The sequence below is a fragment of the Danio rerio genome, chromosome 9 (genome assembly GCF_049306965.1).
Source record: "Danio rerio strain Tuebingen ecotype United States chromosome 9, GRCz12tu, whole genome shotgun sequence".
NCBI classification, from domain to species: Eukaryota; Metazoa; Chordata; class Actinopteri; order Cypriniformes; family Danionidae; genus Danio; species Danio rerio.
Window position 1 is genome coordinate 57681515 of NC_133184.1, and position 27486 is coordinate 57709000.

Genomic DNA, 27486 nt, shown 5'->3' on the forward strand with positions numbered 1-27486 from the left:
AGAGCACCGGGAGCTGTAGCACTGATGTTTGCAAGGATATTTATAAACCGGAAGAAAGTGTTTAGTCTGTTTTTATATGCTTCTTTGTTTTTATTATCTTGGCTTTGTTTCTGCCTTTTTATGCAGTCTTGTATGTATCTTTTACTTCTTATAGACCAATTACCAACCTACGTCACACATGACGTCACGCGGGTCCCCGGTTGCAAAAAAAAGGACAGGCTGCAATGGGAAAAATGTTGTCAGTGCCAGTGCTTCACCACACACCAGCTATAGGGGGAGTGGAGACACAGTGACAGAGCCAATTCAGTGAATGGGGATGATTGGGAGGCCATGATGGGTAAGGGCTGATGGAGAAAATTTGGCCAGGACACCGGGGTTACATGCCTACTCTTTATGAGAAATGCCATGGGATTATTAATGAGCACAGAGTCAGGACCTCAGTTTAATGTCTCGTCTGAAAGACGGCGCTCACTGACAGTATAGTGTCCCCTTCACTATACTGGGGCATTAGGACTCAAAGACCACAGGTTGAGCGCCCCCTGCTGGCCTCACTAACACCACTGCCAACAGTTACCTCACTTTCCCATAGTCCCGTGCTTAGCTTCAGTGAGGGTCTTGAACTGCTGGGTGATATGGCTGTGATATATGCGAATATATATATATATATATATACACTTTTCATTTTTTCAATGTCAGTTTAAATGGCGTGACCTTGATGAATTCAGCAGTTCATCAGACTGATGCTGCCTCTTTATTCATCAGGATACTGAAGCAGGTTTTGCTTTAGGGTTTTTGGCAGTGAATCAGAGACCTTGAGGATCTTTTTAACAGCATCTACTTTTTTTTTTTTTTTTTTTTAAAGAAGAAATGATCTGGATTTGAGCAAAATGCATCCCAGAAGGCTTCAGACTCACACAGACTTTTGGTCATTATAATGATCAGATGTTTTATCTCAATCTTTTATTATTGGATATATTCAAGCTGGATGAAGAGATGGACGTGTCTCTAGACCAGTGGTGGGCAAACATTTTAGACCCGAGGGCCACATCAAGTTTTGCAAACCAAGTCAAGTGAAGGGCCACGTGTCAAATCCTTCAAAGAATAACTTGTATTTATAGTGGCAGTGTGCATGAAATGTTATATCGGACAGAAACATGTCACACAAAACAGATTTTTTTACATTACTAAGTCAAATTTACAAGTTAGTGATGTGCGGATCGATACTAAAATATTGATATCTCGATACCAGCTTTGTATGCTCTACAATCGATTATCTTAGCAAAATATCAATATTTTAATACTTTTGAGCAATATGTGGTTTGTTGGAAATAGAAGTACTGCGGAAAATAACTACAATTACCCTAGTTTCTCTAAATAGTGGCAACATAGTCAGAACTACCTTTTCTTCCGCCAACCAAGTCATGCGCGTAATATGGCACTGTACAACTGCAGAGCACGCTAGCTAGCCACTCAGTCCGCTGGCCCGGCACATGCAAAGTTTTGTGTGGAGCTACTTCACTTCTCAAACGATGCGGTTTGTGACACGTGTAACTAAACAGTGAGGTACTGTGGTAATACTACAAACCAAATCAAACATCTACATAGAAATCACAAGACAGAATATGACAACGTCATGACTAGGTGGTCAGACGAGGAGTAAAGGAGAGGTACAGGTGCTGCTAGGACGAGACAGACATCGCTTTCAGAGTCCTTGGGTGCAGCAGGCAGGCAACATTCAGGCACAGAGGGAGAAAATGCAGCTGTATTAGGGCTCTTGGGTTTTTTGTGACAATGATAAATAACGCAAATAGGTTCAAAACACTTTCATGAGAACCGGATTACCATGTCCAGATTACCAGTATCAGAATCGGATCGGTATTGCCGATACTCGCCTTCATTTTACTTGGTATCGAATTGCCAGGGCCAGACGGAATCTGCGGACGTTTTTTTGCTATTTCTGCGGAGAATTTTGGTAAAAATCTGCGGATTTCTGCGGAATTATTTTGGGAGTATCCAGCGGAGTATCATAACTAAAACCTTAATATATTAAATAAAAAGGAATAAATTACTGAATAAAAACTGAATGAATTCAGAATTACACATTTACTCAAGTAAATAAACAGAATTAATGATGGGCTTAAAATCTGTGGAAAATCTGCGGAATTCTGCGGAAAATCTGCGGAATTCTGCACGCACAGATTCCGTGTGGGCCTACGGATCGGATAGGAACTCAGTGGTATCGCACATCAGTATTACAAGTCAAATTGATTTGCACTGCTATTTATATTTACTTATCAATTATCATAAGACAATGAGATAATGCCTTATAAAATAGAATAATAATAATAATTATTATTATCATTATTATTATGATTATTATTATTATTATTATTATTATTGTTATTATGTAATCATTTTTACAGTGGAGAATAGAAAATATATTGTCTGATAGAATAAAATCTTGTATTAACACATTAAAAATAATGAATAAAGTTTACTATTTAGTTAAATTTACAATAATCTAATTTGCACTGGTTTTAGAATATACAGATCAATCATCATGAAACTTGATAAAACCACAAATCTTTGATAAAAGAACATTTTAAAGTGGATTTATTCATGTAAAATATATTCTATGACAAATAAAACACACATTTACCAAGCAATTATTAATGTATTATTAATATAAATGTACAACAATCTCATTTGAGCTTGTATTAATGTGCTCATATTAATCATAAAACCATGAGATAAAACGGAAGAAGAATCTTAGTCTTTGTTATTTCAGGTCATGTTGTTATAATGTGAACAATGAGGCTGGTCCCCTCTCTTCGCAAGAGTGTCAAAGTCTGGAGTCTGCTACGGCAAAAACGCGAGGCGGTTAAAATCAAGTGTGCCGCAAGCCTGCTTTTGAATAACGGTCTCGGCCGTTAGATCGCCCCCTGGGGGCTGGCTGCAGTACAAGTCATAAAGCCCGCCTCCTCCGTGTTAATGAAGGAGACTTGAGCCCAAATAAAAAAAATAATTACACTTGCAATAAAATATCCCTAAAGATGGTTCTGGTGGATTAAGGCACTGGTTATTGTGCTGAAATAGGTGCAGATCCTCATTTTTGTAAACAGTTTGTTTTTAGCAGTAATTTAATGCTGGGCGTGTCATCGTGATTGACAGCGGTGATTGACAGTTTCTCAAAGCAGCGCGTCTGAGCTTCGGCAGGAGACTGAAGTGTTATTATTCGATTTCTGTGTTATTTTACCATGATATAATGAGTTCAGCAGTAAACTATACGTTTTGACATACAGGATCTGGTGGAACACAGTTTATTCGGTAAGATCAGGGCTTTTTTCGGGCTTTATTAGTTTGCAGATACACGCCTAACCACCTAGATAGCAAAATACTCTCCGTCTGCTGGACGTACTCGGCCGGATTCCTATGGACACTGCCCGATTTCGCCCCGAGTCAATCGGGCCAAATATAGCAGCCGTTAACCGAAGCTGCCGCCGCATCCGAGCCGAAGTCGGCCCGCGCTGCTGCCGGGGAGCAAACGTGAATGAATCTTCATTATATAAACCCTCACCTTTGTTAACGTTATTGCAACCATTTATGTTGATATTACAGCAAACGCAGGCTACTATGTAAACTCAAAGTGTAAGCACTGAGTTTAACCTTTGAATAAAACACAAACATAACCAAAACATAATAAACAATACAAGCGATGTTGCAGCAGCTGACATCAGTTATGCATTAATAATGCCAAGTTTTGTTTTTTTTTGTACAAATTGATGAATTGCAGGGTTGTGATGTGTAAATATCCTGTTGATATTTAGAAATCTTGCTGTATTTATCTTCTAAACCAAGCGGCAACCTCCCGCTCTCCCTCAGGAAGCCAATACGGAAGTAACTAAAACTCCAATTCATCCGAAATTCCGCTAGTCCTGGCCGCTCCTGGCTCCAAAACAGAGCAAATTTCAATTGAGCCCACTGTTAGACCGGCCAACTTTACAGCAGAAAAAAAGGTGTTTACAGCCTGCTACAAAAAAAAGATTTTAGTTAATACAGCTAATATTACCCTTCATGACAACTGTGAAGGGTTGAATTTTTTTATAACTCATCCGTTTCCTTTATTTAAAGTTATATTAAGTTTGCATAATTAAGGGCGTGGTCACTTGAGTGACAGCTAGGTCTCGCTGGTCGCCGTCACGTCACCTCAGCTGAGTCCTGCAGATTATCCACTGAACTCGGCATATTTATCGTATTTCTGTGTTGTTTTATGTGGCTTTACACAGTCGACTGCCTTTTGGACTTGTTTCCTACAATTATTAGATGGCATGGCATGCTGAGTGCACTTAATTGTGCTCACAAACCATTCACATGGCCTCCGTTTCCCATGTGAGTAAAGTTATATACTTGTATACCATCTCTATACATGTATTTGTTTTATTTAAGATCATTTATATTTATATTTATATTTAGAGCTGTAATGCACTTCAGAATCTGTCAGATTGATTAGCTGTAGGCTCTAGAACCGTCATCTGAAGCGTTGTCATGCAGTGTTATGCTGGAGTTCATCAATAGTCTTGCATTAACTAACACAGACTATATCTGAAGTGTTTGGAAGTCATTTGCGTTTTCCTCCTGTTGAAAAACGTCATAAGAGCAATGTTTAGAGGCTCAATGTATTACAGCAGTGTTTTTAAAAGTCTAAACACTTTATTGATATAGTGTACAACCAAGCACAAGTGGTCAGAACACAAACGAGTCGCAGGTGATGAAGTATTAAGCGTTCTCCTAAAGTAAAGTGTGTCTGAACCAGGTCCAATCAAAATGCCAGCAGGTGTCTGTAGCTCCGCCTACTCTCCGCCTCTTTGCCCTTGTTTAGTATCCCGCCGTGGGTGTGATGACGCGTGACCAAAATGACGACGGTTGGCCACACCTACTTGTGGCTTCTTTTGCGCTCTGTAGAAACCTATGGGTGACGTCACGGATACTACGTCCATATATTTTACAGTCTATGTTCTAAACGCACGTTTTTCCCGCATGGTAAATCGTTATCTATGGTGTGTATATAATTTGGGTTCTGTTGATTGCTAATTAAAAATAAAAACCTTTCTAAAAATGTATGTGTTGTTTATATGTTATTGTTCATATTTTACAAGTGTTATTTCTACCCCCCCTATGAAGATAACAAATACCAACAACAAATATAACAATAAGAGAATATATTATTTGTGCTCATATAAGTCTAACTCAGGGTTAAGTGTATAAAAGATGGTTTATTTCTGCAGTCCAGCATGTATTACTTTTATTAAAGTATAACAGCTACCATCACACCGCTTTTAAACCGTATAATATTGCGTGTTTTTAAATGCAAGTGCTTATATTTACACCAGCGAGCCTTAGTTATAGTGCAGATACCGGAGGTTAAGTGAGAAGTTCGGGGGGCGTGGTTGATTTTACATCAAGCGTTTGGTTGGATCTGACTCGGAAGCTCGATTTCGCGGCTCCTCGTCTGGCTCCATCCGACAGTCTAGTACGCCCCAAGTCAAACAAAAAGGGCATAATAAACGAAGAAAAAACAAATGTGTTGGGGTGGTGGATTTCCCAAACTAAACAAAACTTAAAGCAAAAGATTCCCTTTGGTCGACAACCAAACTCAGACACTCAATTGAGAGTATATATGAAGATATTTATTATAGAAAAATAGGGTTTATATAAATGAGCATTTGGTCAGGGTGACCACAGGCCAAAATAACAAACAAAAGAATCTATAAAATAAATCCACTAAATTACCTTTTACTATTTAAAGAAACATACAAGAATCTTACCTGACTCCCTAACATAAAGTCAAAAGTAATCAAATAAATAGGCAGGTCACCCCTACACGCTCGAACTCTCAAAAATATTTAAACATATGATGGTCATCAATACAAAGTTGGTTGTTGTTGGTCGTCGGCCGAAGGGGTGAGGGAAACCCAGGAGCTCGACTCCAAACATCGAACGCAGCAGAAATGAGCTCCCCGATCCCTGCCGGAAGCTCCCTTATATACAGGCCTCGGAGACCAGCAGCCAATCAGAGCAGGGAATCACGCCAGCGTGGGAGCCTATAAGACAACAGAAAAACAGCAAGGAGGCGGGACAAAAGAAAAAGAGTACAATCCGCAATAATAAACAAATAAATAAACTTCAGTCGTAACACAGTCCTTCTGCACATGCCCAGGCTCCAATTTCAGCAGTCTTTTGCAACAGTTTGTGGCCGTCAAACAGGCGTTTTGCCCTCAAAGCGTTCAATGGAAAAAGGAGCTGTCGCGTCGTCCATATTTTTTTTACAGTCATTGGTTAACACGCGAGGCACGCAGAGCGCATAAGCAGCGCACAAGACCCTCTCGGCTGTTAATAAACCATTCAAAAGAGGCGTCTCTTAATGCATAAAGCACGTTCAGTGTGATCAGCCCCTTAGGTTGTAGTCTTTAAAAACTGCTATCTTGGCATATTAGACCTAGCGCTTTCTGTCTGATATTGGTGAAGAAGTATTTTGTTGATTATTCTTCCTTAAATACACCGCATTCAGAGTCAATTATTTCTGCCTGACTCATTTTCGGTCATTAACGGTCGAGTGCATTTTAATATACGAGAGTGTGTTCTACTTCTACTGGTTGCTCTAACTGTACCGCGTGCAATACTGCCATCACATGGCGTTCACTTGTACTGCATCATTAATTTACTAATTCTGAAACCAAAACCGTTACTCAGAATCAGCATGTTAAAAACTCCCGGATGAAAGTGTTCAGCGGGCCGCATATGGCCAGCGGGCTGTAGTTTGGCCACCTCTGCCCTAGACTCAGTTATCAAGTGCACAAATATATAGTTGAAGTCAGAAGCATTCGCTCTCCTGTTGAATTGTAGTTCTTTTAAATTTTGTCCCCAATTTCTGTTTAGCGAAGAGATATTTTTTCACACATTTCTAAACATGAAAAAGGACATAAAAACATTTGATGCTCAATATTATTAGCCCCCTTAAGCAATATTTGTTTTCAGATTGTCTACAGAATATGCCACTGATGATTTCCTCCCAGAATTGAGCAGTCCTTCAGTCTACTAGTGTTTGTATTAGTATTGCATACATTGGGGAAAGGAAAAGGGAAGAAAAACACTAGGCTTCTGATTGCATAACCTGATTTAGTTGTTTTTAAAATTATTCAGGGATTTGAGGAGGATTTATGTTGATAGGACATGACAACAGCTTATCTTGACATGTTTGTTTCGGAGTCTGTCAAAGTCAAAGGCAGAAAACATTCACAGCCTGCCTGGAGATTTCAGATATATGCTTGAAGAAAGCGTGTACACATTTATGCAGAATCCACAGTGATCTGATTATTCAACGACAGAAGAAAATCCCTCGAGATTGAGAGGGGGAAAGCGTCAGTTTTCACACATGATGATTTGCTCTGGCTCCTTTAGTCCCATTAGAGATTCATAAATGCATTTAATCCATGTGTTTACTTTATCATGTGAGGATTGCGATGCAGAGGATGATCATAATTAGGGAATCCCTGTATAATTAGGCTGGATGTTTCAGGATTATCTGTTCTGATTGGATGTACTTCATATGACCCTGAGACACTTGAGGAGAGTTAAACTGATGTCGGTTCATGCTGAGCAAATTCAGGCCAAGTTTGTTTGGAAAAGTTCACCCAGGCTGATAAACAGCTTTAAACCCTCGTCACTGGTGCATCATGAGTAGGTGTGGCTTTAGTCATAGAGCTTTAGATGGTCATGAGCATAAATAAAACCCCCAGAGACGTAATGTGTTATAGTAAACTTATTAAAACGAAAACTAAGTAATAATAACTTGTGAATTAGAGAGAAAATCTTTAAAATAATGGGTGTCAGTCAAAAATATAAATGGCAACATAAAAACAATTCATCTGCTGTCGTGACTCTATAGTTGCTGTGGTAACACAATCCCTATAGTGATTGATGTGATAAAGTAATTCTGTAGTTGCTATGGTAAAACAACAAGTATAGAAATTGATCTGTTGGGTTAATTCTATAGTTGCTATGGTAACTGAACAACACCTATAGTGATTGATCTGTTGCGGTATTTTATAGTTTCTATGGTAACAGAACAGCTATAGTGATTGATATGTTGGGGGAATTTTATATAGTTGCTATGACAACAGAACAAGTAGTGTGTAGTGATTGATCTGTTTGGGTAATTCTTTAGTTGCTATGGTTTCACAACCACTATAGTGATTGATATGTTGGGGTTATTCTATTGATCTTATTTTATAATGCCAAATTTCACCTGTTTTCACGATTGTACTACTAATATTAATACTATTGTTGTCGCGAACTACTAATTCAGTCGCTTATGGGAGAAATGACTAGGAATAATAAACAGCAGAAAAAGGTCAAACTACAAACAAATGGTTTGCTCTACAAACAAATGTTTGCATGACTATACAGACCAAGTAGAATAATATAATAAGAAATATCAGTTTGCAACATCAAATAGCGAAACGAGCAGTTTTTGTTTTTAAAAATGAATGGAAGTGAATGAGACCGGAAGTCTCGAGCCAAAAAAGATTCAAATGGCTGCGCCCACTCGTCTGCGAAGAATAAGGTGAATAGTCGCTATGGTAACAGAACACCTATAGTAATTCATCTGTTTGGGTAATTCTGTAGTTGCTATGGTAACAGAACACCTATAGTGATTGATCTGTTGGGTAATTCTATAGTCACTATGGTAACAGAACACCTATAGTGATTGATCTGTTTGGGTAATTCTGTAGTCGCTATGGTAACAGAACACCTATAGTGATTGATCTGTTGGGTAATTCTATAGTCACTATGGTAACAGAACACCTATAGTGATTGATCTGTTTGGGTAATTCTGTAGTTGCTATGGTAACTGAACACCTATAGTGATTGATCTGTTTGGGTAATTCTGTAGTTGCTATGGTAACTGAACACCTATAGTGATTGATCTGTTTGGGTAATTCTGTAGTTGCTATGGTAACTGAACACCTATAGTGATTGATCTGTTTGGGTAATTCTGTAGTTGCTATGGTAACTGAACACCTATAGTGATTGATCTGTTTGGGTAATTCTGTAGTTGCTATGGTAACTGAACACCTATAGTGATTGATCTGTTGGCGTAACTCTATAGTTGCTATGGTAACTGAACACCTGTAGTGATTGATCTGTTGGGGTAACTCTATAGTTGCTATGGTAACAGAACACCTATAGTGATTGATCTGTTGCGGCAATTCTATACTTGTTAAGTATGGTAATATAAATAAATAAGCCAATACTGTAGTTTCCTTCAACTATAGAGCTTGTTTTAAGTAAAAACACACTTAATTTTGACTCATTATTTCTGAAAACAAGTACTTATTTTTTGCTTGTCGCGGAAATGCTTCATGATTTAAAAATGTTTAGATTTGTATACTAAAAACAAGACAAAAACTCTTAGTATGTAAAGCAGTTTTGCAGTGTAGTATTCTGCATCTAGTGAAAATAGATACAAAAAAGACACAAATATATAGCTTTGTGTACTAATACTCACTTTGGTTAACATCAGTTTTCTCTTAGCTGTTTGTTTTAGTCTTAGTTACCATTAGTAGAACAGGCTTGCTTGCGGTACAGTATGTTGTGTATTTATGCTTTAGATCTTCTCTGAGCCCTACTGAAGTGAATGAACAGATTCTGCAGTGAAAACACACGTCACGCAGCACATTAACAGTGTGATGAACGAGACTCGCTCACACACCGTTCCTTTAACACACAGTAAACAGAACAAACACAAGACAACACCAGGGTATGCACTGCACTTTATTCATCTGTTATGTCGTATTCCAGTTGTGCACATACATTTAATTTGCATCTTTGGGTGTAAACATAGTTACTGACCCGTATCCACTGTGATTCAGCTTTTTCACATGACTTAAGGGACAGGGGTCGGCAGGTATGTATAGGCTTGGGCAAAAGTCATACTGGGTCTGCAATATCTTTACTAGTTATTCATGCACCTCTGAAATAAAATACTCTTTGCATTCAGGGAACAATCTGTGCGTGTGTGTGCACGTGCGTGCGTGTGTGCGTGCGTGTGTGTGTGTGTGTGCACATGTGTGTGTGTGTGTCTAATAAATATCTAATAAACTCAAAATATCAGAAGAGCTGAAGCCTCATTGAAGGAGCATCTGCAAGTCTTCCTTCAATTAACCTTTGTCAGGCTGGGCTCTGTAGATCAGGAGAAATATATGCATCAGGCTGAAGGTCAGCAGAAGCTCTTTTATTTGTGGAATTAATAATGCAGAGATGCTGGAGGCAGAATCCTGATGGATGAAGCTCATCCATTATAAACCACAGCAGCAGCAGCAGCTTCACACCTGGAGGGTCTGCAGTCACCTGCGAACTTCAGCAGATCTTCTCTGTTGATCTTGTCTGTTTCATGATGCTGGATGAACAAACTCAGGCTTACAGGATTAGTTTTGAGTTCACAAAACCAGATCAGTACAGTCAGGCTTTATTATGAAGCTGATCATCAACTGAATCTGTTAAATCTGGATTTAATCCTGAGTTCACAACTGAGTGCAGATGACAGCGGGACATCAGGGAAAAGCAGCAAATCACAGGCCTCAGAATATAAAGATGCTGTAATTGAGTTTGTCAGCGCAATTCATAAGTGTTTATTGTCATTTTGCTGAGAGTTGATTGATGGAATCTGTGGTTCAATCTGTGACGAAAACTTCAGATTTGTGGTCTCTAAACCTAAACATAACAGGAACATAACCTGAAAATAACTTGAACTTGGCCATAACATAACCTGAACATAACTAGAACATAAAAAAGAACATAACCTGAACATAACCAGAACATAACCTGAAATACCTTGAACTTAACTGTAACATAGTCTGAAAATAATTTGAGCATTGATCAGTCAGGAACTTAACTACTCCTGAACATAACCAAAACTTAACCTAAACATAACCAGAACTTAACCTGAACATAACGGGAACTTGACCCAAAAATAACCTGAACATTATTGGAACTTAACCCGAATATAACCTAAATATAATTAAAACTTTTCCTGAACATAACTGGAACTTAACCTGAACATAACTGGAACTTAACCTGAACATAACTGGAACTTAACCTGAACATAACTGGAACTTATCCAGACATAACCAGAGCCTAACCTGAACATAACTGGAACTTAACCCAAAAATAACCTAAACATAATTGGAATTTAACCTGAAAATAACCTAAATATAATTAAACCTTTATTAAACCTTTACCTAAACATAACTAGAACTTAACCTGAACATAACCTGAACCTAACCTTAACATAACTGGAACTTAATTCAAAAATAACCTGGACATAATTAGAACCCAAATATAACTTGAATGTAATTAAAACTTTACCCGGACATAACTGGAACTTATCCTGAACGTAACCAGAACTTAACCTGTGCATAACTGTTACTTAACCTGAATATAACCTGAATGTGATCAACTTAACCTGAACATAACCAGAACTTAACTTGAACACGACAGGAAATTAACCTGAAAATTCCCTGAACATAACCGGAACTTAACCTGGTTGTAACCCGAACTTACTTACTTACTCCCTGGGCCATTTATATCGAAGTTGATATTTAGCTGCACCATGTTGGTGTTTTGTAACATCTAATTTTTATAAGGTGGGTCATTAGTCCAAGACTCAACCAGGACAAACACACATACACCACAGTCAATTTAGCTTGCCCAATTCCCCTATAGCGCATGTGTTTGGACGGTGGGGGAAACCCATGCCAACACCGGGAGATCATGCAAACTCCACACAGAAATGCCAACTGACCCTGCTGGGGCTCGAATCAGCAACCTTCTTGCTGTGAGGTGACAGCGCTACCCACTGTGCCTCTGCGTTGCCCATGTAACCAAAACTTACCTGAAAATAACTAGAACATAACCAGGACTTAATTCAAACATAGCAGCAACTTAACCTGAACATAACTTGAATGTAATCAGAACTTAACCTGACAATATCAATATACATTGTAAAAGTCCTAAACAAATAGAGGTGAATTGATTTGAACCCTGAACTTAACATGAACATAGTCTGAACTTAATTGGTGTGTGTGTGTGTGTTTGTGTGCAGTGTTGTTGATCTGAGATTTGCGCTGCTGTGTTTCAGGCTTCCTCAGCACTGGAGATCAGGCTGCTAAAGGAAATTATGGTCTCCTAGATCAGATCCAAGCTTTGCGCTGGGTGAAGGAGAACATTCAGTCCTTCAGTGGAGATCCGGAGCGGGTCACCATATTCGGCTCGGGCGCCGGAGCCTCGTGTGTCAGCCTGCTGACGCTCTCACACTACTCTGAAGGTACGTTTACTCCGTCAATCCAACACAAACACTTTCATCTCCCTGTCATTGTTATATTCACAAAGTCTGAAAATTAAGGGAAAAGTTTAGGTTTACCATTTTTTTATTCATTCAGCCGATCTCCGTGTCTTGCGGGAGCACATTTAGCTTAGCTTAGCATAGATTATTGAATCGGATTAGACCATTAGCATCTCATTCAATAAGAAATTTTTTTTATGTTGGCTTAAAAAAGCCAGCATACTGTTATACGACGTTGTCTAAAACAAACGGATCTCCTCCTAGACCGTTCATTCTACAAGGCCCAAATTTGGTCAAAGTGTGCCTTCTGCATTCAAGACTTATCATTTAAATATTTAACATTTTTTAATATTACACTTTAATAATGCAGGCTTATAAAAAAACACTATGACACTATACAAGAACCCAAATGTGGCCAAAAGCTGTGTTCTGGAGGTACACACTCTGACGCAGCGGTGTGAGGAAAACCACCTCTCAGTCAACATCAGCAAAACCAAGGAGCTTTTGGTGGATTTCAGGAGAGAGAAGAGAGAACACACCCCCATCACTATTAACGGGACACCAGTGGAGAGAGTCAGCACTTTCAAGTTTCTTGGAGTCCACATCGCTGAAGATTTGACATGGACGGCTCAAACAGACGCAGTGCTGAGGAAGGCACAACAACGCCTCTTCTCCCTCAGGATTTTTGGAATGAGCCCCCACATCCTCCACTCGTTCTACACCTGCACTGTGGAGAGCATCCTGTCTGGCTGCATCACCACCTGGTATGGAAACAGCACCAGCAGTAATTGCAAAGGCCTACTGTCAGAAAGCCTGCTTAATGGACTAGGAACTAAAGTTCGTTGCATGTTTCTAGGGGAGACGTTTAGTTTATGGGACCTGCTGTTATGTTCTCCATCATTGCTAGCTCCTGCTGATGTTGTTTTCTGTAATGCGTTTATCTTATACAAGTAAGTTTAATCTGAAACATCTAATACTTATGTAACATGCATGCTGATACTATTTTGAGGTCTATATCGCCTATAATGTTCCGCTATAGCGGTTATTTGCGGCCGATAATTCTGCTGAGTCATCGCCATTAGGCCAGAGCTATAAATAGCCGTTATGGACGGCCGATCAGCGTGTTTGCCTATATGAACGGACATTTTTTAGACTGTTGTTGCTAATTAGACTGTCACATTCCTAACAGACATTACTGTTAATATAATTGAGTTTAATATGGACATTAATGATGAATGTTATTGTTGCAGTCTATTGTTTTAGTCAATGTTAATGTCAATTCATAGTCAATAATAGTTTGTAATTATTTATTTATTTGTTTTTCCTTCGTAGACCATTACATCTTATTAACTCACTACCATTCCCCATAATTGAGCAATCTGATGATTATGTTGAAGAAAATAAATATTTCAAACGTCAACACTTCTCCTGCCCTCCTGATTCTCTGACCGGAATCTGGTCCATATTTGGCCGCCTCAACCAGTGAAAAATTTACATGTAGTATTGTTTACTACACCTACACAGGATTGTGCAAACTGCTGGACACGTAGTAGTGAGCTTCCCGTCCTCCAGGACATCTACACCAGGCGGTGCATGAGGAAAGCCAAGAGAATCATCAGTGACTCCAGCCACCCAAGCCATAGACTTTTCTCTCTGTTACCCTCAGGCAGACGGTTCTGCAGCGTCCGATCACGCACCAGCAGACTGAAGGAAACTTCTTCCCTCAGACTATCAGGCTGATGAACACTTAACACACCACACACAGACTCTCTTCCACACCCCTCTCTGCACACCATCAATATGTAGCATGCACTGCACTTTAACCAATCCATATTTATGCTGTTGTATTTTGCACTGTTGTTGTATTTGTATCTGTACCGTGCATCACACGTGCTGCTGATTATGTGACAATTAAAGTGATTTGATTTGATTCTGTGTTAGTTGTTGCTGTTCTATCTTTTCAGGTTTATCAGACTTACAGTTTTCCAATAAATCATTTTTAAGCATTATTTTTCTCAAAATATGGCGAGCCATCTTTGACTTAAACTCTGTTTTCTTTTACTCATGAATCACTTTCACACTTATGCATTATATTTTCAATAAAATATGGCAAGCCATTTTTACATAAAGTTCAAGTCCAGAGTTTGACTGTCATAGAGACTGTTATAGAGACATCGTGGTTGATTTATAGTACTCATATTGGCAAGAAGCTTTGATTTATCATTAATAAGCTGTCAGCTGTCCCTATAGCAATACAACAGGCTAACCATTTAAAAACAGCAACATCTCTACATCAGAACATTGTAGGGATCTGGTTATTGGCTCGTTCCACTTTTCTTAAGTGAACATTTGTCAACAAATTTTAGGTTCTAGTTTTTAGTTATTTGATTTTTTTAAGAGCACTTATTATGCAAAAAAGACTTTTATGCAGGGTTTAAACCGAGTTGTATGTCAGTAGTGTGTGAATATCTCCAGCCTCTGATGGTAAACATGAATTAATTGTGTTTGTTTATAATTAGACTTGATGAAAGCAGTCTGCAGACACAGTTTGATTGACATTCTCCCTTTGTATGTGTCATCAGAGGGGGAAAGCCCCGCCCACTAGTGCCCATCTCTCCATCTCATTGGCATAGAACGTTAGTGTCATATGGATATAATAAATAATACTGCTAATAATAATAACACTATACAAAAGCAAATTGTCATAAACGAACTGAACAAGCCTCCCGAGATGAAGAAGACATAAAAGCAGTGATTTTTCATATTTATGTAGACTAGAAAATAATCATTTTTGTAATATTTTAATCCTTTATATTTACATCCTATATATATCCTTATTATATCCTATATATATATCCTTAATATTTTAATTATTTTTCATATGTAAAGATATTTGCGTATTGCTCTACATCTTGTGTGTGTATTAAGCCAGGCGCACAACTAACTCACTCTGCGCTGGACAATAGACCGGCTTTGTTTTGGTCTAATGAAAAATCTATTATAGTTTCTCAAATAGCGACGCGCCAGCAGTGCACCTCAGAACGCCTTCTTTTTTAGACCAGAACTCCTATGGGCACACATATGAGCGCTAATGCATTTGCCATTTAAACAGCGTGGCGGAAAACGTCAAAACGACTCTTGTGCCAAGCTGAAACTCGCAAATAACAATTGCGTCGCGCCTTGCGCCACACTGCACCAGGTGTATGATAGGACCCTTTGTCATGATTTTCCTGGAAGTAATATTTCTACAGGAGCTGTTGACATGGACTTAAAGCAGATTTCTATTTAAAAAAAAAAACAATACAAACATAAAACCCTAACAAAACAAAACAAAAAACTGAAAATTGAGTTACATGTAAAAACACTTGGAAGGACACAAGAAGAAAGCGCTGAACTACTGCAATGTATTTAATACTCTATATAAGTCTTTATTGGTGCAGCAGCTTAGAGACGCCTCTTATGGAGAATAAAGCCTCTTGCAGTGCTCAGGTGGGAGTTTCTTAAATTCAACAGAGTGTCCAAATCTTGATGCTTCTGTGGGTCTCGTCCATCATATCTGAGCTTTATTCTATATTCTCTATTGGATTCGGATCAGGTGATTAGCTGGGCCATTCTACAGCTTGATTTTCTTTCTCTGAAAGCATCTGGGAGTCTCCTTGGCTGTGTTTTAGATCATTGTCTTGCTAAAATGTCCACCCTGGTTTCTTCTTCATCCTCCTGCTGATGTAGATGTTGGACTGAAGCAGCTGATCTTCATTTACACTGAGGAAGGGCAGAGAACTACTGAGAAATTACTGAGCTGCTGTCTGGGCTTTCACTACTAAACTTCACCTCACTTTCTTCATGTGTTTCATTTTATTACACATAATTTATAATTTGTAAACTAATTACTTTTGTTTTCCTTTGCATATATGGAATTATTTGGGTGTCACCAACATCTGGTGACAATTTAAAGTCAACGACACCTTTAGAAAATATGTTTTCCAAAAAAAATGGTGCCGTGTTCAGTACTTATTTCACGCACTGTAAATGTAAATGTTTTTTTTCTGACAGTGGGTGTTTGTGTTTGTTCTAGATCTGTTCCAGAAGGCGATCATCCAGAGCGGCACAGCTCTCTCCAGCTGGGCGGTGAACTACCAGCCGGCCAAATACACACGTCTGCTGGCCGAAAAAGTGGGATGCAATGAAGACGACACGCTGGAGCTGATCGAATGCCTCCAGAGCAAAAACTACAAAGAGCTAATCGAGCAGAACATCACGCCGGCCAAATACCACATCGCTTTCGGACCCGTAATCGACGGAGACGTAATTCCCGATGACCCACAGATATTAATGGAGCAAGGCGAATTTCTGAACTACGATATTATGTTGGGCGTAAACCAGGGTGAGGGGTATAAATTTGTGGATGGGATTCTGGACAGCGAGGATAGAGTGACCAGCAACGACTTTGAATTCGCCATTTCGGAGTTTGTAGATCATTTATACGGCTATCCTGAAGGAAAGGATACACTTCGAGAAACCATCAAGTTCATGTATACGGATTGGGCGGATCGAGAAAACCCAGAGATGAGGAGGAAAACGCTGGTGGCGCTGTTTACTGATCACCAGTGGGTGGCGCCAGCTGTGGCCACAGCGGATTTACACGCACAGTATGGATCGCCCACGTACTTCTACGCATTTTACCACCACTGCCAGAGCGATATGAAGCCGGCGTGGGCTGATTCGTCACATGGAGACGAGCTGCCGTATGTGTTCGGGATTCCCATGATCGGACCCACAGATCTGTTCAACTGCAACTTCTCCAAGAACGACATCATGCTGAGCGCCGTCGTCATGACCTACTGGACCAACTTTGCCAAAACTGGGTGAGAAGCATCAGTGTTTTAGGGGTTACTTTAAAAATAATCAGCTTCCAGTGTTGTGAAAGTGTTACTTCTTAAAATACTGCATTATAATATTGAGTTACTCCCCAGAAAAGTAACTAGTTGCATTACTTTTTATGGAAATTAATGTGTTACATCCAGAATGCACTAAGAATTTAAATTTCAGTGCATTGTTAATTCGTTCACGCATACGATCACACCGGTGTGATTACAGCATTTGGAGCGCATGTTTACAGGGTTTCCGCGGGGTCTTAAAAGGTCTTAAAAAGTCAAAAATTTTAAAATTGAAATTCAAGGCCTTAAAAGTCTTAAATTCGCTGTTCTAGGTCTTTTTTTGCGCAGGTCTTATTTTTCCAAGTCCATGTAATACTAAATCTAAAGCTCATTTACATTCTTTTTTGTTGTTGTTGCTAGGTTTTCGAGTTTTATAGTTCATTATTTCACTAGTCCAATTGTATTTTGCGGTATTACAACTACAAGTAAGGTCAACTTACAATAGCCAATGAGCTTTCTGTTATTGACTCAGTGCTCGCGGCGAATGTCACGTCATCGCTGTGTTTGCATAGGTGTGTGCCACATGATTTCGGCTGGTGGAGTATGGTGTTATTTCACTGACAAATGTCGTAAGGAAAGTTTTATAAGTCGGGAGCGCATTCATGTAATACAAGAGAGCGAATCCTCCTCTGTTCGTGGACAAATCTGCTCGCGAGCTCTCTAAACACTGGCTGCTCACGTGCGAATGATCTGCTCTCGCTCCGTCAGACGATGCAGACTCACAATTTTTGTGTCTTGTGTTTCCTCCTCCTTTCGTGCTTTTGCTCTCAAGAGATGCTTACTGTAGTATTAATACTGCATACTGTAGTATTAAGAATAGTGAACTGATTAAATGAAATACAGTGTAGTTTTACTACAGTAAAATGTGGTGAATTGTAGAATAATATACCCAATATTGTAAAAAAAAAAAACTACAGCACTGGGTTGTTTATATGACACTTGTTGTGTTACCATAGCAACTATAGTATTACCACAACAGATCAATTAAAGTATTTTACTGTACTTTACAAAACACTACAGCAGACACTTTATTTTAGTTGCCATGATAACATGAGATTGATAGTGCGATTATTTGAAGAGTGAATAGTGCAGTAGGCTATAATACCTTATCAAGTGTTTCCCTATTTTCTATCAGACTTACATTTCTGCTTGCAATATTCATTCATATCATTTATTTTGTTGTCGGCTTAGTCCCTTTATTAATCTGGGGTCGCCACAGCGGATTGAACCGCCAACTTATCCAGCAAGTTTTTACACAGCGGATGCCCTTCCAGCCGCAACCCATCTCTGGGAAACATTCACATACACACACACACACACACTGCGGACAATTTAGCCTGCCCAATTCACCTGTACCGCATGTTTTTGGACTGTGGGGGAAACCGGAGCACCCGGAGAAAATGCACGAGATGGCAGGGAGAACATGCAAACTCCACACAGAAACGCCAACTGAGCCGAGGTTTGAACCAGCGACTGTGAGGCGAACGTGCTACACACTGCGCCACTGCGTCGCCCTGCTTGCATTAGTTAAATTTAAATTATTTTATTTTTATTTTATTAGTATGATGCACCTTTTGGATGCTTAAGGAATGGTTTTAAATTAAAACTATTCTCTGTGTCTTTAAGTGTTTGAAACGGGAAATATCTCATCATATAACATACAGCCAAAAATGTAATGGTTTTTTATATTAAAAGTGTAATATGTAATCTATTTTAGTATTTTGGTTATTAGTAATAAATAGTGCACTGATATAAATCATATCAAAAAGCATGAAAAGAAGAGGGAACAGTGTACTGAGAGCGCGCAAGAAAATTTGTGCGTGAGCAGTGCATATTTAAGAGTGAGAAAATTTGCATGTGAGCTCTCAAATATAATACGCTGCTCGCACGCAAACTTTCTCACTCTTAAATACGCATTTCTCACGCACAAATTTTCTTGCGCGCTCTCAGTAAACTGTTCCTTCTTCTTTTCGTGCTTTTTGATATGATTTATTTATCATATTATAGCAGTTTTGTCCACAAATAGAGGAAATCGGGGCAAGAACAAAAATTTTTTTCTCTATTTCCCTGTTTCCCTCGGGACTCCAACAACAGGCGATACGTCACAATCACGCCTCCACAAGAGCAAGCTCCAGATTGGTTAACACGGCGCGAATGTTTGCTGAAGTTCAGATTTTTTAACTCGACCGATTCGCGCGAAACGCGCGTTAAGCACGTCAAACGCGCAAAACGCTCAATTGTCGCTGCGCCATTCTTGCGTATTGCGCCATATGACCGCGCCATTCGCGCAATTCGTGTCATTCGCGCCATGCCATTCGTTTAAATTTAATGGTCTTAAAAAGGTCTTCAAATGTCTTAAATTTGACATTATGATATCAGCAGAAACCCTGAATTTACTTATTTATTTATTTATTTATTTATTTATATATATAATTTAAGGTTTTTAAAATACACGCGGATATCTATGGAGAGGCAATAATAATTATTTTCAATATAATTAGATGATGTGCTTTGATGTGTAAGATACACACTGTTTGTGTAATTACAGCATTTACTTACTTTCATGTATTTCGGAACAAAATGATAAATAAACATGACAGAAATTCAGCAGCTTGCATCTCTTCTACGGTTGTTGCTAGAAGGGATACAGCTGTGATCAGAAGTTAACGAGAAGTGTATTATTGATAGAATTATGCATTAATTGCAGTGTATTATCGTCTACCCCTACTCCAACCCTAAACCCAAACCTTTTTTACAAACACTGTAATGTAAAAATATTATTTGTTAATAATTAATATAATTACTGATGTAATTATGCTATATTGACGTGAGTATGGGCATCACGGTGGCACAGTGGGTAGCACGATAGCCTCACAGCGAGAAGGTTGCTGGTTTAAGCCTCGGCTGGGTCAGTTGGTGTTTCTGTGTGGAGTTTGCATGTTCTCCCCGTGTTTTCGTGGGTTTCCGGCGAGTGCTTCAGTTTCCTGTCCAAAGACATGCGGTATAGATGAATTGGGCAGGCTAAATTGTCCATGGTGTATGTGTGTGATTGAGTGTGTGTGGATGTTTTCCCAGGAATGGGTTGCAGCTGGAAGAGCATCTGCTGCGTAAAACATATGCTGGATAAGTTGGCGGTTCATTCCGCTGTGGTAACCCCAGATTAATAAAGAGACTAAGTGGAAAAGAACATGAATGAATGAATGTCTCTGCTGTATCCCATATAGAGCTCATTTTTGCCCATCCAAATGTTTTGGGTTCAGTTTCGGCCCAGAATGTTCTTTTCGGTGCACTTTTAATACTAATAAATAACTTTTACCAAGCATTTTCAGTTTCATTTTTGACCAAATGCAACCTTGAAAATTCGGTTTCAGTTATGGCCCAGAGTTTTAGATTCAGTGCATCTATACTAATATTACTTAATAACATTTACCAAGCATCTTCAATTTGTATTTTGGTCCAAGTCCATCCAAATGTTTAGCATTCAGCCCAGAATTGTTATTTCAGCACATCCTTAATCTGAACACTAATCCTGTATCTTCTACTCTACATTACAGAGACCCGAATCAACCGGTTCCCCAAGACACGAAGTTCATCCACACCAAACCCAACCGCTTCGAAGAGGTGGCCTGGTCTAAATACAACCCTAAAGACCAGCTATACCTGCACATCGGGCTAAAGCCACGCGTCCGGGATCACTACCGCGCCACTAAAATCGCCTTCTGGCTGGAGCTAGTGCCGCACTTACACAACATCAACGAGCTTTTCCAGTACGTCTCCTCAACAACCAAAATCCCTCCTCAAGACACGACGCCGTTCTCCTACACCAAACGCTTGTCCAATAAGCTCTTTCCGTCCACCACCCGCCATCCGCCCGCTCCACCAGCAAACACCAAGCAAATGTCAGACCAGCAGAAGACGTCAGAGCACGCTGATGGTACGGTTATAATCGAAGCGCGCGATTATTCAACAGAATTGAGCGTCACAATCGCCGTTGGTGCATCTCTGCTGTTTCTAAACATCCTAGCGTTCGCCGCGCTCTACTATAAGAAGGATAAACACCGATTGGAGTCAAGCCGCAGGTTGAGTCCTCCGAGAAACCATGCTAACGATATCCCCCGCGTGCCCAGCGAAGAATTGATGTCTCTTCAGATGAAGCAGATGGATCACGATCATGATTGCGATTCTCTGCAGGGTCACGATATGATTCGTTTGACGTGCCCGCCGGATTACGCTTTAACGCTACGCCGTTCGCCTGACGACGTGCCGCTTATGACGACCAACGCTATCTCTATGATCCCCACTTCGTTTAGTGGCATGCAGCCGGCATATCACACCCCGTTTAACGCCTTCGGGAACAGCACGCCGAGCAGCACGGGGCTCCCGCACGGACACTCCACTACCAGAGTATAACCCAGACTGATCAGCATTAACCCAGACTGCTCACATGTGCAGCCGCTGTGCTATTTTGTTACAGACTCTTTTATGAATTAAGCGACGTTACACTTATTAACCTGTATAATGTGATCAGTGAATGTAATCATTTTAAATGCGATCATGGGACGGCGACTGCAAACACGCACACTGCAGAGGAATAATGAGGGGTTTAGTCTTGTTTCAAGTCCAAATATCGAAAATATTTGCCTTAAAATTAGTTAAATAATCTGACAATTTGGTAAGAAATGTAAATGTATTCCATGCCAGAAATAAGTTTATTTAGCTTACCCCATCGGCAGATTATTTAGCTTGTTTTAAAGGAGAAACTCGCTTAAATTTCAATTTAAATACACATTACATTACATGTTTAGCATATTTTACTTTTCTTGGAAAATAGGTAAAAAAAATAATGAATTTTAAACTTAAAACATGTTAAATAAGTTTACATTGCTTACTCCATTGGCAGATTAGTTCAGATTATTTCACATCTTCATTGGCAGATTATTTAGCTTGTGTTAAGGCAAAACTCACTCAATTTCAGCTTAATTGATAGAGGCCTTATATAAGAGGTCTTTAGAGAAAATAAGCTAAAAAATAAGTTCAATTTAAAGGAGTTTTCATTTAAAACATGCTAAATAATCTGCTATTGGGGTAAGCAATGTGAACATTTCAAACCAAACATAAATTTACTTGGCTTGATTGGCAGATTATTTAACTTGTGTTAAAGAGAAACTCACTTAATTTTGACCTTTTAAAGACCTTTAATGCAGAAATAAACATGATTTGGGGAAATAAGTAAAGCAAATAACTGAAATTCAAGGGATTTTTTATTTAAAACATGTTCAATAATCTGCCATTGGGTTAAGCGGTGTAAACTTATTTCAAACCTAAAGCAAGATTATTCCACTGCCCCCATTGGCAGAGTATTTTGCTTGTTTTAAGGCAAAACCCACTTAATTTTGATTTTATTGTTAGAAGACTTATCGCATTAGTTTAGGAGGTCTTTAATGTCAAATTTAGGTGATTTTTTTACTTAAAATATGTTAAATAATCCGCTTTTGGGTTAAGCAATGTGAATTTTTTTCAAACCTAAAGCAAGAATGTTCTGCTTCCCCCATGGGCAGATTATTTAGCTTGTGTTAAAGAGAAACTCACTTAATTTTACTTAATTATTAAAGGCCTTATTGCAATATTTTTATGTTTAAGAGGTCTTTAGGGAAAATAAATAAAAAAATAGGTCAAATTTAAATAAGTTTTGACTTAAAACATTAGATAATCTGCCAGTGGGTAAACAATGTGAATGTATATCAAATAAAAAATAAGTTTACTTAGTTTACCCCATTGGCAGATTATTTAACTTGTTTTAAGGAGAAACTCACTTCATTTGACTTTTTAAAGTCCTCTCATGCAGAAATAAACATGTTTTAGCATTTTTTTTAATATGTTTTAGTTTTTTTTAGAGAAATAACAAACAAATAAGTCAAATATAAATGATTTTTTTATTTTATTATTATTTTTTTTTTTCTTAAAACAGGTTAAATAATCTGCCAGTGCGGTAAACAATGTAAACATACGAAAGCAAGATTATTCTACTTCCCCTGTTGGCAGATTATTTAGCTTGTGTTAAGGCAAAACTTACAGAATTTTACTTAATTATTAGAGGCCTTATTGCAATATATTTACGTCTTTAGGGAAAATAAGTCAAATTTAAATAAGTTTTGACTTACAACAATGACAGATTATCTAATGTTTTAAGCAATGTAAACTTATACGACAGCAAGATTATTCTGCTCCCCCCATTGGCAGATTATTTAGCTTGTTTTAAAGAGCAACTCACTTAATTTTGACTTTTTAAAGGCCTCTCATGCAGAAATAAACATGTTTTAGGTTTTTGGGGGGAAATAAGTCAAACAAATAAGTTAAATATAAGTGATTTTTTTACTTAAAACATGGTAAATAATCTGCCAGTGGGGTAAGCAATGTGAACTTATGGCAGATTATTTAGCTTGTGTTAAAGAGAAACTCACTTAATTATTAGAGGCTTTATTGCAATTATTTGTTTGTATTAGGAGGTCTTTAGGGAAAATAAGTCAAAGAAATAAGTCAAATTTAAATAAGTTTTGACTTATAATATGTTCAATAATCTGCCATTGGGTTAAGCAGTGTAAACTTATTTCAAACCTGAAGCAAGATTATTCCACTGCCCCCATTGGCAGATTAATTTGCTTGTTTTAAGGCAAAACTCATTAATTTTATTGTTAGAGGAATTTTATTTTTTAATTTTATATTTTAATTTTATATTATTGCATTAGTTTTAGGAGGTCTTTAATGTCAAATTTAGGTGATTTTTTACTTAAAAGATGTGAAATAAGCACCACTTCTGGCAGCATGCTGGCTTTCCCATCGGGTCTCTGACTCAGGTACCGAGCTTCTTGATGAACTCAGCTTCTGAATTTAAGACTTTTCAGATATTTGGACTAGAAACAAGACTCTAAGTAAGAAAATCATTTTAGCAGTGTGCAGAAGATATGATTACACAGATGAAGAAATATCCTCTGACTCTGATCTCCTGATTAGTGTGTGACAGCATTTCAGCACTCTTAATAAATAGAGGGATATTATGGTGGTTGCTAGGGTGTTCTGTGTGATTGTTTGGCTGTTGCTATGCAGTTTGAGGGTTGCTTCAGTGTTGCTATGCAGTTGCTAGGGCGCTGTAGGTAAGTGGTAGAGTATTGCTACAGTGTCTAGGGCATTGCTAAGCATTTGCTTGGATATACAAGTGGGTTGACACTGTTGGTGCAGTTAGTGCATTCTGTTTGAGTGCTCTGATGTTGCTAAGACATCCTGGGTTGTAGCTAAAGTGTTGCTATGCAGTTGCTAGGGCATTTTGAGTAGTAGCTAGAGTGTTGCTATGCAGTTGCTAGGGCATTTTGAGTCGTAGCTAGAGTGTTGCTATGCAGTTGCTAGGGCATTTTGAGTAGTAGCTATAGTGTTGCTATGCAGTTGCTTGGGCATTTTAATTGGTAGCTAAAGTGTTGCTATTCAGTTGTTAGGGCATTTTGAGTGGTAGCTAGAGTGTTGCTATGCATTTGCTAGAGAATTTCGAGTGGTAACTAGAGTGTTGCTATGCACTCAGTTTTGAGTGTTTGTTAAAATGTTGCTAAGCAACTGCTAGAGTGTACTAGGTGGTTACTAGGGTGTTTTTCTCTTTCAACTTTAGGGCACTCTGGGTGGTCAATAGAGTGCTACTATGCAGATGCAGTAAGTGTCTTTTCTTGGGACTTACTAAGCAGTTGCTAGGGTATTTGTGTTGGTTGCCAGGGTTTTGCAGTGTAGTGGTAATAGAGAGTTGTTGCTGGACTGTTGATATGCAGTTGCTCTGACAGTTGCTAGGTTTTTTATCTATCATCCATCCATCTATTGTTTCACCCATCCATTATTTCATCCATCCATCCATTCATCCATTGTTTTATCCATCCATCCATCCATCCATCCATCTATCCATTCATCCATCCATCCATCCATTCATCTTTTCATCCATCCATCCATCCATCCATCTATTGTTTCAACGATCAATCCATCTCTCCATCCATTCATCCATCAATCCATCCATCCATGCTTACATTGTTTTATCCATCCACCCATCCATCCATCTATCCAAGCATCTATCGTTTTATCCATCCATCCATCCATCCATTTTAACGATCCATCCATCAATCCATCTCTCCATCCATCCAATCATCCATCCATCCATCCATTGTCTTATCCATTCATCCACCCATTGTTTTATCCATCCATTAATTGTTTTATCCATTCATCCGCCCATTGTTTTATCCATCCATCCATCCATTGTTTTATCCATCCATCCATTGTTTTATCCATCCATCCATCCATACATCCATTATTTTATCCATCCATCCACCCATTGTTTTATCTGTTCATCTTTCAATCCGTCATTCTATCAATCTATCCATTCATCTATTGTTTTAATGATCCATCCATCAATCTATCACTCCATCCATCCATTTATCCATCCATCCATCTATTGTTTTATCCATCCATCCATTGTTTTATCCATCCACCCATCCATCCATCCATCCATCCATTGTTTTATCCATCCACCCATTGTTTTATCTGTCCATCTTTCAATCCATCATTTTATCAATCCATCTATTGTTTTAACGATCCATCCATCAATCTATCACTCCATCCATCCATCCATTCATTCATCCATCAATCCATCCATTCATCTATCCATCCATACATCCATCCATTGTTTTATCTTTCTGTAGATCTATCAATCTATCATTTTATCAATCCATCCATCAATCGATTGTTTTATCAATCCATCCAGGAATCCATCTATCCATCTGTTGTTTTTCCCATCCAATCTTCCATCAAGTGTTTTATCTATCTGTCTATCTATCAATCCATAATTTTATCAGTCAGTCAGTCCGTCCATCCATCTATTGTTTACCCATTCATTCATCCAACCAATCATTGTTTTATCTATCTATCCATCGATTGTTTTGTCCATCTATTCATCCATCAATTGTCTATCTATGTCCATCTATCAATTCATTGTTTCATCAATCCATCATTTTACCCATCCCTCTATCCACCCATCCATCAGTACATACATTACATACATACATACATACATTGTTTTATATATCTGTCCATCTATCAGTCCATCATTTTATTAATCCATCTATTCATCATCCATCCATCCATCCATCCATCGTTTTATATGTCCTTCTATCAGTACATTGTTTTGTCAGTCCATCATTTTATCAATCCATCCATCCATCCATCCATCCATCCATCCATCGTTTTATTCATTCATAGTGTTCCATCCATCCATCCATCCATCCATCCATCGTTTTATTCATTCATAGTGTTCCATCCATCCATCCATCCATCCATCCGTTTTATTCATTCATACAGTGTTCCATCCATCCATCCATCCATCCATCGTTTTATTCATTCATACAGTGTTCCATCCATCCATCCATATATCCATCCATCCATCATATAAATTTCCCTCTTTGTCTTATAGATGTACCTCTGACCCAGCTGTAGCACATCTCCTTCACTGTGGTAGATTCATACAATCTTTTCTGAAAAGATTTAGTGCCAAATCCATATTAACCACACGTCTAAGGTGTGAAGTCCTGAAGAACTGAAGAACAGTGTTGTGCTTGAATCTCTCACACTTTCAGCAGGAGATCAGACTGAACCCGAGAGAGGATCTGCTGTCGGAGAGTAAAGGTGCTCAGCTCTTTTTAAACCCCGCCCTCTGATGATGATTGACAGGCGGAGGACAGTTCTAAACCGTATCTGATTTCTCATTGATATTATTATAAGAGCTGGTGGTCTTCTTTACCTGACAGTACTCTTCCTCTCAGCCTGAATAGTGTTATTTTAGAGCATATAGTGTAAATAGCATATAGGATAAACTGTACAGAGAACATCAGCAGCTTGTAGTATTTGAACTTTATTTTCAAGACGTTTGCTCGTGTACAGCTCTGAATGTACGTTTGCCATCCTCATCATTCAAAGGATATTTATGTGACAGTGGATCATCTAGACCTTCATGACAGACTTTGAATACAACCGTCAACAAACTGATCCACATACTTGTTTACTTCTGCTTGAATCGCCATCAAATGAGGGTAAAAAGTAGCGATTGGTTTCCTGAAGACACGCCCC

At 38.7% G+C, this 27486-nt stretch overlaps 1 protein-coding gene across 11 annotated transcripts in view; it reads left to right on the plus strand.

The window, feature by feature from the left end:
* nlgn4xb (neuroligin 4 X-linked b) overlaps positions 1-25257 on the plus strand; it is a 100343-nt gene extending 75086 nt beyond the window's left edge. For 10 of the 11 annotated variants that reach the window (XM_073911467.1, XM_073911462.1, XM_073911465.1 and 7 more), the window contains 3 exons: positions 12200-12385; positions 16479-17268; positions 20895-25257. In XM_073911467.1, coding sequence (XP_073767568.1) covers positions 12200-12385; positions 16479-17268; positions 20895-21750 — 1832 coding nt within the window. In that variant the 3' untranslated portion in view covers positions 21751-25257. 11 annotated transcript variants of the gene reach the window in all.
* Positions 25258-27486: the final 2229 nt, after the last annotated feature.